This window comes from Harpia harpyja, chromosome 2 (assembly GCF_026419915.1).
Source record: "Harpia harpyja isolate bHarHar1 chromosome 2, bHarHar1 primary haplotype, whole genome shotgun sequence".
In the NCBI taxonomy this organism is placed as follows: domain Eukaryota; kingdom Metazoa; phylum Chordata; class Aves; order Accipitriformes; family Accipitridae; genus Harpia; species Harpia harpyja.
Window position 1 is genome coordinate 73,291,065 of NC_068941.1, and position 17,438 is coordinate 73,308,502.

General features: G+C 39.2%; 1 protein-coding gene across 10 annotated transcripts in view; it reads left to right on the forward strand.

Annotated features, from left to right (window-relative positions):
- Positions 1-16,936, forward strand: part of LDB2 (LIM domain binding 2) — a 220,704-nt gene extending 203,768 nt beyond the window's left edge. The window contains exons 6-9 of one of the 10 annotated variants that reach the window (XM_052780406.1): positions 5,122-5,245; positions 6,382-6,533; positions 12,792-12,934; positions 15,645-15,859. In XM_052780406.1, coding sequence (XP_052636366.1) covers positions 5,122-5,245; positions 6,382-6,533; positions 12,792-12,896 — 381 coding nt within the window. In that variant the 3' untranslated portion in view covers positions 12,897-12,934; positions 15,645-15,859. Of the gene's footprint in view, positions 1-5,121; positions 5,246-6,381; positions 6,534-12,791; positions 12,935-15,609 lie in introns of all 10 variants that reach the window. The other 9 variants (XM_052780409.1, XM_052780407.1, XM_052780412.1 and 6 more) reach the window with 9 other exon arrangements.
- Positions 16,937-17,438: the final 502 nt, after the last annotated feature.

Sequence of the window (17,438 nt, forward strand, 5' to 3'; positions counted from 1 at the left end):
ACAGGCTTTCAACCAGGAGAAGTTTCAAGCATCAAAGAGTTAAAACTAAATTTCAGTAAAACTTCAGGGAACACTCTCATCGCTGTCAGGTGCCTTGCTGGTTTCATTCAGAAAAACCGATGTTACTTTATACATTAACATTTTAAAGTGTCATCTACATGTAAATTCTAGATAATTCCGGGTTTTTAATTGTGGTTAGTGAAACTTCTGCTTATACAGACAAAACTGGTAACCATGGGAAGATAGAGTTCTCAAAAGTTGCTTCTTCTGATAGACTTTGGGAGTCGATGGCTGAGCAGCACTTTACTGACCAGAGATGTTTCCTGCTTTAAGGAAACTGTCTGGTGGTTATGTCAGTCTCACCACCTAAGTATTGCAAGACTCGAGTCCCACTGAATTCTCTTTAAAATGCAAAAGGCATTGAAAGCCTGAAAGGCTGCAGTTCTTTTGTGCTCCTAGCATGTAAGCAGGGGAAGACTGTTAGCTGGGCCAGCTCTGCCACCTGCAGCTCACAGCCAGCAGGACTGCAACGTCTTCACCAACCTTCGCTACTGGAAATGTAAAAATTCTCATGGAGGTTTCACTGAAGAGGGTAATTGCTAATTCAATTAGCAATAGAATACATAAGCTTATGGTATGCAAAATTAAGGTAAAAGAGAGCTTTCACATTGGTCTTTCTGCTAATCTTCACTGCTATCGGAATGCACGTCTATTCTCAGAATAAAATAGAAACCTGGTGTTAGAACAAAAATCATAAGGCTAAAACCGTTCTTGGTGTGACTGGAGTGATCTCAGAGCTGAATCTGAGCCCTTACCTATGAAGGCCGTTTTTGGCTCTGCTGATACCTGAAGTATTACAGGAAATTATGTGTGGATCCATATTCTCAGAATCCTCTAACTCCTGTCTGCAGTGCCTCCAGTATCTCCTCATATAACTCCCTTCTTAAAACACACTGGGTTTTGAAACCTATAAATGCTAGTCTTCTCCTCTGAAAAAAAAAAGTCATTAAAAAAATAAAATAAATCAAATCCTTCCAGATGTGTTTTACTAACGCAAAAGACCATGTGCTTTATTATGTTTCCTACTTTCACTTCCCTGAGCCCCAAGGGTATAACATTACCATTTTCTCAAGTTGGATCCAAGCCCTGTAATTGATGAATTGTCCATAGGATCCATATGGAACTCTAGCAAAATCACTGACACTCTATACAGCACCAAAATGTGTGCATGTCTCCCAGTGTGTGCTCAGCACCCACAAATATAAACTTTTCATGCCAATGACTTCTCTCACTTTAAAAAGCTGTGTTCGTCTCTAGCAGTGGATCCAACTCACAGCTATGTGCAGTGAAACAGCAATGGTTCTGCAGTAATGGTCAGACATCATTGTGATGTGTTCAAATAAGAAAACATGACTGGAAGCTAAATCTAATAATATTGGGTTACTAAGCATTGTGTGGAGTTCTTTCAGTATGTTTTAGTACTGGAGAGGGAAAGTAGATAACCTATTACGGTACACATTCTTTCAAATATGTTATAAAAGCTAAAAGAAGCATAATTTTTCTTTTAACTTTGGGCTTCATTCAATTGCCCACACACTATAGACACCTTCTAGTGCCTGAAACACCCACATGGAGCCTTGAGTCCTTCTGGGACAGCAAGAACGATCAGATGGATCAGATCCAGCATAACCTAGGGCATTTCAGCTGGTGCTAGACACCTGTGTGTGGGCAAATGAGTCCCACCTTTTGTGTTGTCTAAACGTGGAGCTTGGAAATGTCTAACTGTGTCTTGTCAAGCATTGCCATTAAAGGTTCTGGGTCCCTAGAAAAGTAGAAATTATTTCTGTGATCATACATCGTCACTGCACTGAAGTTTTTAAGTCTTTAGGGTGTTTTCCTGGGTGACTGATTCTGAGCTGTGCAGAAAATGCTTGTAGAAGAGATCAGTTTTGCTGGTGTTCCAAATATCATTATTATTATAGTACTGCAGTAAAGACTTGTACATTTTAATATTATTGAATGCTTGAAAAAAATGTTAAAATAGATGTTTTGAAAAGGAATCTCACAGAGTGAGATTAGGTGATCTGTAGGGAATAGGCAGTCTAAGCCTCAGGCTTCTTCTGTATGCCAATGAATGTAGGAGTATGTAAAACATTTTGTTAGCTTTGTTTTAAGAAGTCACTTTGTAAAATGATGCAGTCAAACCAGCCTGCCAGTTACCCTGCTCACTAGCAGTTAAAGACGGCAGGTGGTTTTGGCCAACCTAGCTCTTAAAAGCATCTTGTCCCCACATTTTTAATCTAGCTCTTTGCAAAAACCAAGCTACTGATTGTCACTGGCAGGTTCCTCAGACTTAAGATAATTGGACTGTGATCTTTTCCTCTTTCAGGGATTCGGTTTTGAGTCACTTTAGATTTCAAGTAGGTCTCAAGGGTCACTGAAAAAGGCTGTGAGATTTAATATCAATCATTGTTAATCCAGTTCGTTTTACATTTGTGCACAATTCACATGAGCTAGACGCATTTAAAATGGACTTGTCACTATAGAGTGCAATGCCCTCCCATTACTCCGGCATCCAAAGCTGACCTTACAATTTGCAGACTTTAGAGGGAGAAAATGGTTGTGAATTCCCCAAAACCAGGAGGAATTCATGCGAGTCTGTACAGCTCCCAAATATCCAGAAGATGAGACCGTGCTGTGTCCCAGTGCAGGGGCCCCAGCGCTTGTCATTTTGAGTCCATGCATGTGAGATCAGTTAGGCATTGCTACGTTTTGGGTCCATATCCCATTTTAATTTTGGGTGTGAAATGAAAGAGATTATAGACAGGATTAGCTGTCAAGATGATACCTACAGACAGCAGGGGCTGCATAGTTCTCCTCAGTGTGCATTACGGTTAGAGCACAATCGGAAACATCTTTGCCAGATGATAAAGAAGAAACATTCTCTTTGTTGCCAACAATAAATATATACGGAGGAGTAAATGTGTCATGAATAAAGTGTCCCTAAGGAAATCTTGGAAGACCCTACATGTATATTTACATACTTTTAGTCCCAGCAGCAGTAGAGCTACGTGAGTGTAGTGCTCTGCCCAGGCTAACTAGTTTGTTAAGAATTAGCACAGCTATCTTTTTCATGCTAGTTACTATCTGCTTATAATGAGACAGTTTAGGCAGCCCTGCCAGAAACGCAGACTTTTGAGAACCAAAGCAATGGTGTCGATTATGATCACGAATCTCTCCCTCTCTCTCTCACACACACACAACCTGAGCAAGTGCCTGCAGGTTTCAGAATAAATTGAATAAGAACTCAAAATACAACACCTCTTTCACAGCATAAACTGGATCCTGCACATACTTTAGGCCCTGATGCTCTTAATTTTTGGTAGAATATTGAACTAGAGGAAAATCTGAGCCCAAAGTGCACAATCTGATAGCAGGTCTCTGTCTATTAGATTATCTTGCAGATATTTATCTGCAAAAATATATGTAAAAAGTCTATGTAAGAAAAAAGTCAATGAGGCAACTGCAGATTCAATTTCTGCAGTTGGAAAAAAATAATTCCTCATACTGAAGCTCTTCATTCTCCCTGCTGCTTTATGTTATCTCTGTTTTAACTGCTCTTAATGAAAGGCTCATCAAAAGGCAGTGCCAATACACAATAATATTTAAATGCTGAATTAATCTCTTAGTCGTCATGGCAGCTCCCTTTCAGCTATTTTCCCTGCATACTTTCCATCTCCATTTATAAGAATGAGAGTGGGGTGCACATGGGGAGAATGGAGCAAACTTTGTTCGGCTCTACAGCCCAGAGAGAAGAATTGGCCTTATGTCTTAAATATTTGTAAAAGTATGGGAGGAAAACATCGCCTGTTGAAGTAAATCCAAGATGCTTCTTCATCAAGACTTGCTAAAATTAAGTAAATAACTCAAAACAAGATTCAGCTTAAGTTATGCCTTTCTGCAGTTGCCATTCTAACTTCTAATAATTTGACCAACTTGTTGCCTTACTCCTGTTGGTAAAAAAAGCCAAACCTTCCCCTGCTTCTAAATGCAGTTCTGCTCTGAAAAGTGACTAAAAATGGCATGCAGGCTTCATGTTATTTTGTGTCAGCTATTTCCTTATCGAATGTGCTCAGTTAGCAAGTAAGAACCTTTTCTATCTATGTGCCAGCCCTGCAAATTTCAGGTGGAACCTAGGGGTCAACCTGGATTTTTTATTCTCATGTAAGGTGACCAAAAAACAAGGATCCTGCAAGTGAGAGTAAGCCCTCAATTACACGTATGCAGTTCTGTAGTCTTCTGTGGCTTTGCGTAAGGTTTAACTGACTGGAAATGATTCTGTGATGATAAACAGGAGGGAATAGAAACCAGCTCACTGTGTTCTTTATGCTAGATCTGCTGTACTAACAGGAGCAAAAAGCAGTGAACAGTGATTTTAATTACTATGTGAACAGGTAGAAAATATATAAGACTATTTAAGGAATAGGTTTGCTTGAAATTCCATGTTTTCAGAAAACTCCAGCTTCAACATAATAGAGCATTCAAGTTGATGAGGAAAATAAAATGCTTCCCTTTTTTCTTGGACATGTCATTCATGTGATGGAAAGAGAATGTATAGTACTCATAACAAGAAAGGAACAAAATTATTTGAATTATTTTGCATGCAATAGCATAATAAAATAACACATTTACAACCCTCATTTATGAGAAGTCTTCACTGTGGAGTGCAGCAGGACAGAAGATGACTGTGTGTATATTTTACTATATGGGAATGATAACCCGCTATGGGCATTTTATTATTTATTAATTCATCTTTGCAGTTTTGGCAATCAAGCATGAAAATTTTCTACTCTTCTGAAATCTCTGTAGTCTGGAAGACCAGAGTTGCAGTTTATCTGATTTTTTATTAAAATAGTTAAGATAGCAAATAGTGAGCAAACGTTTTCTCAGTTCCGAGTTTTGATTGTGCAATCCCAGTGCAGATTAAACTGAGCTGTACAAGGCATGCTCTGTTAGCAAGGGTAAAAAAAAAAGCCAAGAATATACTTTCCAGCTATGTAAATACTGATCAACTGAATTTTTGCTTGGATTAAATCATTCTATTCTGACTCTTTCTTCCAGTTGTGTGTAATACTGGAGCCAATGCAGGAACTGATGTCAAGACATAAAACTTACAATCTAAGTCCTCGAGACTGCTTGAAGACTTGCTTGTTTCAAAAATGGCAGAGAATGGTGGCCCCACCGGGTATGTTTCATTTCCAGTGTTTTACTTATTTTACAGTTAAATTAATATAGAAATGATGGGAAAATTTACTGCAAATTTACTTACAAAGGAAAGTACTAAGAATTAGCACTGTTCCAAAAGTAAACCTGAAAATCATTCTGATGTTTTATGATTTCGGTCTGACCCAACTGATTTATAGATGTGCACATTCAGATGGTTTCACTATGACTAGGATATAATTTAGTACAAAAATATGTGTAGATGGAATGCAAAATGCCTACTGGCTCCATTAGAATTCATCGTTTGTGTAATTCAGCTTCCTGCTGTGACTCTGAAATTACAGCTACAATTCATAATTAATTGTCTTTGAGACTAATATAATGTTATTTACAGGCCTGGACCTAATCTCCTTCCTCTTACACCTCAAAATAATAATTCTCTCTTTTTTCAGGTTATTAAAGATTTGTATATCCAAAACTATTCACATGGGTGCCCAGGCCAAATTTTGAGAAGTACAATTGCCCCTCTGTTCTTTGCCAATTTAAGCAAAGTTATGTAATTGTCCTGATTCGGTCTGAGTTTAGATGACTTGCACAGAAATGGCATTCAGCACACTCTAACATGTTCTCTTGGGAGCGGCAGTTTGAAAGACGAAGCCCACATCAGAGGTAGAAGGAACTCAAATGGCAGTTGCTTGTATGCTGCATCAATGGCAGCAGTAGGGTAGAAAGCTACGTTTAGCCTTTGCCTCTGGCTGGGTCAGTTGAGCCTGTACCCTACATCGGAATAAGACCTGGATTTTTATTTAGCACTGTTGCTTGCTGTGTGACCTTCAGCAAGTTACACAGTCACTTTGAGCGTCATGGTAGTTATCATGATACTCCCATTGGTAAAACGCTTTCAAATATCTTTACAGATAATGCTGGGAGAATAAGCTTTGTTAGTCCATTATACAAAATTGAAAGCAGATTCTATTGGTTTGGGTCCAAATATTATTCTATGGTTTGTATGTTAAATCTAATACTACTACTACTAGTAGTAAACATAGAAATTTAAAACTGGATGAAAAAATATTTCAGCACTTCTGCTTATAGATCATTTTAGTACATGCTTTACAATATCTACCATTTGCTTTCCTTCTTACCATTTTATTGCAGCAGAACCCACGAGACAACCGACAACCAAACGGAGAAAAAGGAAAAACTCTACGAGCAGCACTTCCAACAGCAGTGCTGGGAACAATGCAAATAGTACCAACAGCAAGAAGAAGTCAGCTGCTGCAAACCTGAGTCTATCAAGTCAGGTACCTGTAAGTCTCACTTTCCTTTTAGGCCTGAATTGCTTATGCTGCTTTAATTCTTTCCTTACATTGTAAAGAAGGTGCATTCTTGAGCGTAAACTATCACAAGCAAAAGGCGATCTTGCATAGTATGCTGTGGAAGCTGGGGAATTAGTGGAGAGATGTGAAGAAGCCATTCTGCAGTGCAGCTTTAACGAATGACCCTCAAGCGGGGCTATCCTGGGGACCAGATGTGATTTTTTTAAGGCCTGGGCCAGCTCCCCTTCTTGTCAGTGGGAGTCCTTCCACCGGCGGTGGGACTCAGATTGGGCCTCGTGTTTTTAGATGTAGCACGAATCTTGCAGACTTCCATCTGCCAGGTGCTAAGTGAGGATGAGTCCGTGTGGAACAGGACAGCTGTACCTAAGCAGACCGCTGGTCTCTCTACGTTAGTACCTTACCTTTAATCGGTGCCGGGTTCACGTGCTTGAGTGGAACAGGTTATGTATGAATTAACTTATCTGCAGAGGTTATCTCTTTTTCCAACCGCTCCACTTGCAGAGGGTAGATCCCCAGGAATATGGGTCTCAGCTTATCCATCCTGCTAGCTGTAACTGTTGACATCCTAATTATATAGGGAAACACCAAGTCATTTCCAGAACTGTACCAGCACTTTAATAATATCACATTTATTGCCTTAGTCACAATATAGGGGTAATCAGACCCCAAATTGTGACAAAGTGTGCCTTAGTCAATACGGAGATAGCTTATGCATTTTAAAGCTAGGGAAATTAATTTGGTGTTATAGGAACTATAAAGTGGTGTCTTGGGAATAACATGCAGGGATTTTTATTGGATTTCTGATCAGCAGATAGGAAAGGGCTAGGTCTCCTCTGAAGCCTGACAAAGAATATAGGCCTTTTGTTAGCACAAAGCAGGCACTTCCTAGGAAGCTTGAATACCCAGATAAAAAAGAGGAGTAGACTAACACCAGTGAAATGAAATGAAGATTTTTGTTTAGCAACTGATTCAGCAATCCACTAGCTTACAGAAGCTTTGGGCTTCAGTAAATTAAACTCATATTTTCTCCTTGTCATATTAAAATTTTCACATGGCTTGCATCCCTGGAGTCAGATTCTTTCCCTAATATAGGCATCTCTGGGTTTTTCTGGCAGCACAAAGCACTCAGAAGGCCAGCTACCTGATCCTCTCGTGGCAGGGACCACTCTGCCTCACTCTGTCTGCCAGAAAACCCCTTGGATCAATAATCAACCATATTTAAGAAAAAACAGCAATTAGGTGCAAAACTGAGCAACCAGCTAGTTCCCTGCTGTCTCCAAGTTTAAAAGACAGTAAACTCACTTTATCTCAGCTACTCCCTGCCCTGAGTTCAGTTCAGTAGAACCAGAATCTGACCCCCTGCCTCTCTTCAGCCTGCTCCTCTCTGGAGAGACAGCTTTTGTTGGCTTCAGTGGTAGCCACGTGTACTTGTATGTTTGAGTGTAATTGAGCCCTCTGATAGTTACCTGTCACTCCCACTGATATTCAAGCTGACTTCAGGTACTGAAAGGCTACTCCTGACAGATGAAGTAGTCAAGGCTACTCTTCCTGATGGAGATGATAGTTGAGCATCTGAGACATAATGGTGAAGTCTGTCATGGTATGAGGGATGGATTTTTAGTCTTCACTGACTTTCAGGATGCTGCATAGTCAATATTTTTCAATGTTGTTTGTTTTCTGTACCAGAGTAGCAAGATGGTCCAAACTCTTTTGTATCGAGGATCAGGTTTCATTTTTAGGACCCTTCTCCTTTCCCTCTGCAAAGTGGAAAATGCTTAGCTGTTCGATTTGACATACTAACAGCTCTTCACATCTTCCCCACAGCAAAGATAGCAAACCAGATGGAACTGATGGTTGGGCCACCCTGTAGAGTAGACAGAACTCAAAATAATTTCAGCAGTAGGATATTTTGGTGTAAAACTATTCAACACTTTTCAGTTAAATAGAGAGATGTTGCCATGTTTCTTCAAAATTATGCATACTTTGAAGTGGGCCTTCTTACAGGCATGCCACTGCTTTCTGAAGTCAGCTGCAGGTAGCAGTAACTTGCTTTCTGTTTCTTTCTCTTAACTTCACCTTAAAGTGACTCATTCAGTAGTTAATGTTTGATTTCCTGCATATGCAATAGAAGACAAGATATCCTCAAACAAAATTTGACAGTTTTCATCTAACTAAAAGCTTCATTTGGCCATAGAGTTTTCTGTGAATGGGACTTTCCTGCTCAGTAGAAAAAACCCTACTGAAATAATTCATTTTCAGTGTTAAAAGCATTTCCCCCCTCATTATTAGAGAAGAGGAATGAAATAACTGCATCTTCTGTCCAGATGACTCACATAACCAAAGCTAGTTTTAGTTTCATTTTTCCCATCCTCCTGTCTGGAGAACCCCAACGATGAGCTCATATCCATACCAAACCTGGATTAATATGAAGTCATGTACTCCAGCTTTCTCTTTTTCTCCAGTGATTTCTTCCCAGCCAGCAAAGACAGTCTCTCCATCATAATAGAATCTAACTCCTAATTTCCTGTTACTTTTATGCTTCTATCTTATTTTCTCCTTGATAGTAAATTAATCCTGGTTAGAGAATGTTTCCTTAGCCTCTATTCTATGCAATGTTTCTTGGTTTAGGGCATTAGTAATTATTCGGTTTTGCTCCTACAGTAATGCTGTGTACACTCTGGAAAATGTGCGAACTTACCATATACCTCATCCACATTTCTCACTCGCACCATTAACTTCTGTTTCTTTAATGAGGTCATCATGTCTGGAGAGGCAAATGTTCCATGTTCAGGACAGTGACCGGAAAGCAGCTGGAGTACCATCAGCCATGACAAAGCTTGAAACTTAAGAGAGATCTGTCACTTTCCACATAGCCCCTTCCGGATCTTCAGATAAATACATGGGGCTAAGCAAACCTTGATCAATGAGATGGAACAGTACTTGTCACATACAGGTTCTTCTCCAGTAATAGGATATTGTGCCATTTCCTCTACGTGTGTTATTTTCTGATCAGTTCTTCAGGCAGAGGCAGTGCTGACAATAGAGACCCAAGCCAAGAAAGTGAAATGATGTGGTTGTATTTCCATGCGTGGGTCAGGTTGGCACTGCACCCTGAAGTTCAGTTGCTGAAGCCTAATCAATCAGTATCATTTGTGCCCTTTGTGTTGCCTTAAATTTATTAGCACTTTGTGCTGATGCATTCTGATACATCTTTAATAATACAGTCTTCAAAAGCATCTTAGGGGTCTCTGCCAGTGGGTGGGTACACATCTTCCCTCTCATCAGTAATTTGAAAAGGGTCGGTCTCAGTCTGTCCTCATATCTCTAACTATTTTTTACACTTTCTCAACCCTGCTAAATAAAACATAAAGTTTTGCCCTTTTGACAGTCACTTGCACTCTATTACACTCATTTTCCCTTATAATGGGGGGGGGAGAGTGGTTTCTGTGATTCTGCTAGTTCTCATGCTACTGATTGCAGACCTTCAGCATCTCTTGTCAATATGACTCTTCCTGCCCAAGTCCCTTGTTTAACACCTTTTCTACATATGACATATTTCCTATGTTCTTAAAACAAATGTAGTTAGCCAGTGTGCTACATGATTGCACTGCACAACTCATGCCTAGGTTGGCCTATTACTTGTCCAGTGATGCTTTTGACCTGAATCCTGTAGGTACTGAGGCAACACACCGTAGCATGTTGGAAGTAGAACCAAGTGCCGCTAAAGTCAGTCCAACAGCACAAATACAAAACCATTTTTCTCACTAGAAGTTTTCTTCTCTCAGGTTCTCATTGGTGCAGGCTCAATAATGCCAGTGCTTTCCACAAATGCACTGGCTTTTTTTAGTGTGTAAAGAAAGTTGACAGAACAGGGACCCAGAAATTGTAGTTCACTCAGCTGTCCTAGTCTCGGCAGATGCCAGTCATTTGAAATGTTCTTAGATTTGTTCATGTTCTCGATCACATCTGATCTTTGGAAGAAATGTTAACCCACTGTGCAGAAACTGGAATAACCAGTTTCCTCTTTCCCCTAAACAAAGAGCAAAGATGGGCAAGACTCCTTCCACAAGGTTCATAGAAAACCTGCCTTTCTAATGTTAGCCTTCCTATGATTTCAAAAAGATTAGTTATCTAATTTGCGTGTGTCATTGCCTTATCACTTACACAGTACTAATTTCCTCTAATATTTGAAGCTAGCTGCAGTGTTTTCCCAAGTCTTTGCTCAGTTTTCAAGCCTCTTTACTGGCTGAAATTGTATTTCTTTGCATTTTTCATACTCTTCTGTTTCAAATAAAACTTTCTTGCAAGCCCAGGCCTTTGTACGTAGAACAGTGACTTGTACACTGTGATCTGTGGATTACAGATATATGCAAGATCGTCAGAAGGGGCCTGTACCGCCATTATCACTGAAATATCACTTTCTGTTAAGTTTAACAAAAACAGTGCACATTGATCCATTTTTATCTATTTGAATTTGGAAATTTGACAACAATGCACAACTCTCACAAACTCTAAGAACCATTGCTCTAGGCTGCTCCCAGTCATAACTATAGAAATTAATAGGTGGATTTTGCTTTCATTTACTAATGAAGATCCTGTTGAGTGTAATACTGTAGCCATGAACACAGTGAAAGATCATTTGTGTTGGAAAGAATAAAGCATCACTACATGCCACTAAGTAAATCAAATGTTCTTTCTTACACCCAGAGTCCTAATTAGAGCCTCACTGCACTCTTTAAGCAAGTTACATACCTCAATAATCTCTCTTTCTCTTTGTAGTTCTCTGTAAGCTCCTCAAAAGCCAAATCCATAAATAAACCTGCTAATGTGGAAGGGAGCAATACAACCTCTTACGTGTTTCAGAAACAGGGGGTAGGTTTAGGTGGTTTGTAATGGATGTTGTGGTACCAGAGTTACAGTTCCAGGGCCAGAAGATTAGTGTCAGAAATTTTCCCGTGTCTCAGAACCGTGCCATTCAGAATCTAAGATTTAGCCGTAAGGAGATGAGAGTGAACAAATTGGTTTCCTGTTGTTGTGCTTTAGGAAAAATATTCCAAACAAGACCAGAATGTCAAGTTAACAGAGAGGACTATGATGAGATGTGAAAGATAACCATTTTCCTCTAGAAAGTGTTTACTCTGAAACCGAATTAAAATGTCAGTTCTGTTTCCATAGATCATTTCAACACCAATGTCAGTCCAATGTTTTTGTCTTGGAAGCAGTGACCATTATGGGTGCAGACAGCAACGGGGCTCTCAGTCATTAACAATTTTTGTGCCAAGGAGCTAAGGAGTCAATTATTAAAATAATCACCACTAACACAATTCCGTAAGAAGGAAGGCAGGCAGGAGGAGGTACCCTTCTTCTTTTGACTTAGCACTTAGAGGTGTGCTGGCTGCTAAAACTAGGGTAATTTTCAATCCTTGGAGTATGAAACTTGCTTGAACAATATGCTTGATAGTTTCAAGCATTTTTAATTATCTCAGGCTTGTGAAGCACTGTTTGTCTACTTCTGGGGACTGTGACACCTGAGCTACGAACTAATCGCTGTAACACACTGAGCGGGGCTACGTATTAACAGCAGCAAAGATGGCAGGCATAGGGATGGGGAATTTTACATGGCCCACCACACATTTTTACCTCCAGACTCCAGTAAAACATTGTTGAGCCATAGAATGATCTTTAAAATCCCAAGTTAAAATGTTTAGTTATGTAACTGGGCAAAAAAAACCTTTGCATTTAGCAAACAGTGCTAAACTTTGAGGCTAGGTGTAAAAAAGATGAAGCCTGAGAAATGACCGGTCTGTTAAATAGAAGTGCTTGCATTTGAGTTGTGTATGAAGTGATCTCTGTGTATAGTTTATATGCATCGATTTAAGTTTGGATGGCAACTAGGGTTATTTCAGGATGAAAGGTATGATATACATGAAAGCTGCTTTTGTGGTTATATTATTAAATAATACATTTCTATCACATAATGTAAAACATCCACTGCTTTATTTACAGTGCTTCACTGCAACCATATTTTACTATCATGAGACATTCCTTGACCAAAAATGTTGTTTCTAATCACAGAGTAAATTAATAAGATTGAGTGACTACAGTCTAAATCTTTTTTAAACTAATCTAGTCAAATATGTGCTACCATAACTAGGCCATAGCAGTGTGTGCTGCCGTGCAAGAGACTAGGGTTTAATTCTTGGATTCTGCTTCTCACTCCATGAGCAGGAGCTAGGAGCACTCCAGAGCTGCAGCCTCAACCCTGGGAGGGATGGAGCCTTGTGTCATTCAACAGCAGTGACCCCCACTGGCCAATTTAAGGAGAAGCATTGAGGGGCTCTAAAAGGAGTCACTTCCAGTCCTCCTCAGAGGTTGGTGGTCATTGCACGGGATCTAGTGAGTGGAGGTTCAATGGGGTGCACTCGGTGGGGTCTTCAGCTTTCAGTCTGAGGAGCAGAATCCTCTCCGGGGAGGAACCAGCATGTGTGCTTCCTGAGACACTATTTTTGCCTGACATAACTATAGGCGGCAGGATTGTCGAGAATATATATATATTTTTTTTAAATGTCCTGTAACTAATGCTGTGATATCTATCTTTTAAATAGAACGAGGGAAAACTCCACTAACCTCAGTATAATTGTAGTTTAATTCCCAGAGTGAGAGAGAGAGATACTCAATAGCATGGAGAGAAATATAAGTGCAAACTGTCCTCTCAGTGGGTGTCATTATATTAAAGAAATAATATTTGCAGAGAATCTGAGAAATTAGAGATGGAAATAACTTACAAGGTCATTGAGCATCTCCCCGCTGATGCAGGAATGTTTCCTACAACAGATTGAGATTTTTCCCAGCCCAGTGTTAGGTGACCTGAGCAGCAAAGCTAGCACTGTTCCAGTGGGGTCATTAATCCTCAGTCTGCAGTTCTCAGTAACAGGAATACTGTCTTAGCAGTGGGGGTTATATTTTCGTTTACTTAATGTCATCTTAGTACCCTAGTTTACATCTCATCGGATTGGCCTAAAGCAATCCTCTTCCTTTCAGCACTTGCAGCTGTTAAGCATATTTACCCCTCCCAATCATTTGGTGGATGTAATACATATTTAATTCTTCGACGTGGCCTCCCCAGCCAGCAGTTCTAGCCCCATAGTTATTTTTGATGCACTTCTCTAAGTCTCATCCAAGTTGCCGACCTCTTGCTGGTATGGCAACAGGGAGAACTTGTGGTCCATACTCAAGACCGTTGAAGTAAGAGGAAAAGTTGCCACCTCAGTCTGTGATTCTGTATTTCAGCCACTGTGGTTCTTTTTGCCTGCTGTATCACACTGCACACTCAAACCCAACTTGCTGTCCTCTGCCAGGTCTCTCTTGTCATTAATGCTCTCACAATACCATGGGGTTAGGTCTGGCTCAGCAGTGCACACTACATATTGTCTGTTGTTTAGAGGGATGAAATAAATTAGGATAAACTTTTGGTTATAAACACCTTTGTCTTTTAAACTTTTATGTCGCAAAGCTGTGTGTGAGTTTTATTTAATCAAATATTTTACGGATATATGGAGTAACAAAATATAGACAATGTAAAGAAGAACTCATGTAACAGTTTCCATCTACTCACAAATTTTTCACATAGCACAGGCTGAAAATATGATGTAAACATTCTTCTGTAGCATGTCAGCCTTTGCTGAGGGATATTGAGAAACAGTGTAAATACTTACAGGCAATAATTTGTATTGTTTCATGGTGAAGGCAGTACATATCTGATTAAAAAGAAATCTTATTAAATGCAAACATTTGTCTTCTGTTTGCTTTTTACAAATGCTTTTACATTCATAAGGAGGAACAGATCCTTTAAAATATGAATCTGTTGTTCACTAGGCTTCTTGGAAGGGCTTGTGAAATCAGCAGGTACAAAGCTAGACATCTGGAATAACTGCACTTTTACCAAACGCTAGCTGATGCCCTGCCACCTGAGCTGCATGAAAAGATGCATCCCACATTTCTTTAGCGGTTAGCACAGCAGCCTGATTCTCCATTGAACAGAGAGAACAAGCGAGCTCTCTGGCTTTGCACCTTTGCTTTCCAGTCTCAAGTTTGCACCTTTCTATCCCATGCTGGTTAGGTTTTTTGCAGCAAATGTGTGATGCACTGGAGTACAGTAGGCGGTTTACTTGTTTTCATGGAAGGACAAATTGTACTTAAAGCAGTGATTAGATGAATTCTTTCTTTCTTGCATGCTTCAGTTTTTGATGACTACTAGCTTCATCAGTGTAATTATAATTAGCACTCTTCATCTTCCTTTTACGGTACCAGCTGGACAGATTGGTCCTCTTACTGCACAGATTGGCGGCAGGGTTGCCTACATGGAGTTAGGTGACAGGCACCATGAAATAACAGATGGTAAATTCAGGGCTTGTTGGCAATCAGCAGGTTTTTGCTAATGACTTAATTAGCTATGCAAATTGTCAAATCAGTGTGAACATTGTTTTTATCGAAAACTTTACCTAAATTAATTACCATAATTAAGTAGCAGAATGTCAAGTATATTGGATGCGTAAAAGGGCTTGGCTGGCTATGGATAAGAGAGTTACCATCTTTATTAGAGTGCCGTGCTCCACATTTGAGAAGTCTGAGGTTAAGAAATACAGTTTCTTTTAAACTACTTTTAAAATACGCCTATCGCCAAGTTCCGACTGAGATGCACCCTGGTGCCTTTCCAAATAAAATGGCTCAGGAAAGAATTACTGGATAAAGGCTAAATATTTCAAGCAGGAGTTTAAGGCAGTTTCATAGCCTGCTTATTTGCTTAAAATTATACACATTTTTCAGTCTACCTGCTTTTCAGTTCTGGGGTTTCTGAGATCCAGAGCCATAAGCATGCGGCTAGAGAGATGTGTTACAGTTTTTCATTTAAATTAGAAATAAGCGTAAGCCTGTCTCCTGGTTCCTACTATGCAGGAGCTTTTAACTCTGTTGTTCAAATATCACAAAGTTAAGAGATGCAAATTCTCTAACATAATTTTTTTAAGTTGATTTTTTCTCTCTCAAGGTTTCCATATAACAAATATTGGGTGCTGTTCACAGGATGTCATGGTGGTAGGAGAACCAACTCTGATGGGAGGCGAATTCGGGGATGAAGATGAAAGGCTTATCACTAGATTAGAGAATACACAGTATGATGCAGCAAATGGCATGGATGATGAAGAAGATTTCAACAATTCACCTGCACTGGGAAATAACAGCCCGTGGAACAGCAAACCTCCTGCTAACCAGGAGACTAAATCTGAAAACCCCACACCACAAGCTTCCCAATAGGTTATTCTGCAGCAGTACCCACTGCAATGTATGTCAGTGGGTTATTAATTACTGTTTCACAGCATTCTTAAAAAAAAAAAAATTTAAAAAACCACCTTTCAACGGATACAGTATCTATTTCTAAACTAAAGCTATCTGTTGTTTTTTTAATTAGGGAAAACTCTTGTATAAGCTTCCATATACATTTCTTGGAAGCATTCACATACAACATGATACTGGCACTGACCTCAATTAAAATAATTGAAAATTAAATGGCATCTCATGGCAAATTTCTGACAATACATTTTATTGGAAGGGGTTGTTTTTTTCCTCATCAAACAATGGCCATATTTTAACAAGTCATCAGTGCTCAGGATCTCATGAACATAACTATGTAAAACTTTTTACAATTGTAATATATTTTCTGCTTTTCAACTTGCACCTGAATTTCTTGTTTCAGAAAAAAATCAGCTTTTAAGGAAAAGTAATTTAAAGTAACTTTTATTATTTCTTTAACTTTTCTTTCATCAGTTAATCATTTAAAGGATCCAGCATTTTTAATTTATGTTTAGCTGATGCCAGTAGATACTCTTTCCATCATTTAATAAAAATGCTGAAACAAGAAATGTCTTTTTTTCATCAAAGACATGAGAAATATTTTTATGTGGAAAAAGACACCCGGTCCTATGAGAGTTTATGCTTTGTAAAATTGCTGTCAATCCAGATATTTTAAAGCCATGTAATCCATTAATTTTGTGGGCAGCTTAATAAATCTAAAACTTTTGTGTTTTTATTATTGTATCTGAGTTGGCTTTGTTGGTATTTCTTTTCATAGTATATTTCTTGTATAATATTTTTGTAAAGCCCTCAAACCATTTTTTGGTTTACTTTTTTTTTTTTTTTTATTCCGGTGTATTTATGTGAAACTTTATAAAAGAAACTAATTTTTTCATTTACATATTAATATGTTCAACTCATCATGTAAAGACACAGTGAGTCAGTGTGTTATATAATACAACTGTATTTTATGTATGCTTTGCCAATAAGTGTGCCAATAAACTGTGTTAACAAACGTGCTCTTATATAGTGCATTTACAGTTCCTTGCATGCAAAAGACACACATCCACATGCAGGATGATGCACCAGGAATTTCTGGAATTAGCGTTTCACTGAATTATACACTGAATCTTTTTCCAGCAAAAAGGGAAGCCTGTAGTTTAGGTGTGAATCGCTTACAGCTCAATTTGGTTAGATGCTCTTTTTTTAACATTAATGATGTGTAACACCACAGGTCAGTAACAGTGGTGAGAGCCAAGCACAAGGGAGTGCAGGGCATCCAGCAAGCGCACCTCCATCCTGAACTTTGCATCCCTCGCCTTCCGGGGCTAAGGCTTATCAGAGCAGGGATTTCCACTCTGCTGAATTCTGTCTGATAGTTTTACAGTGAGTCCCTCAACTGGGGCTGAGAGGATTTAAAAAATTCTCCTTCTTTCTTCCCTTTGCTATCAAATCAACTGTTCACGGGAGCAAGCAAAACCTCTGGACTGGTGCAGCCGCTCTGAATACAGCCCGGCATGTAAAGCC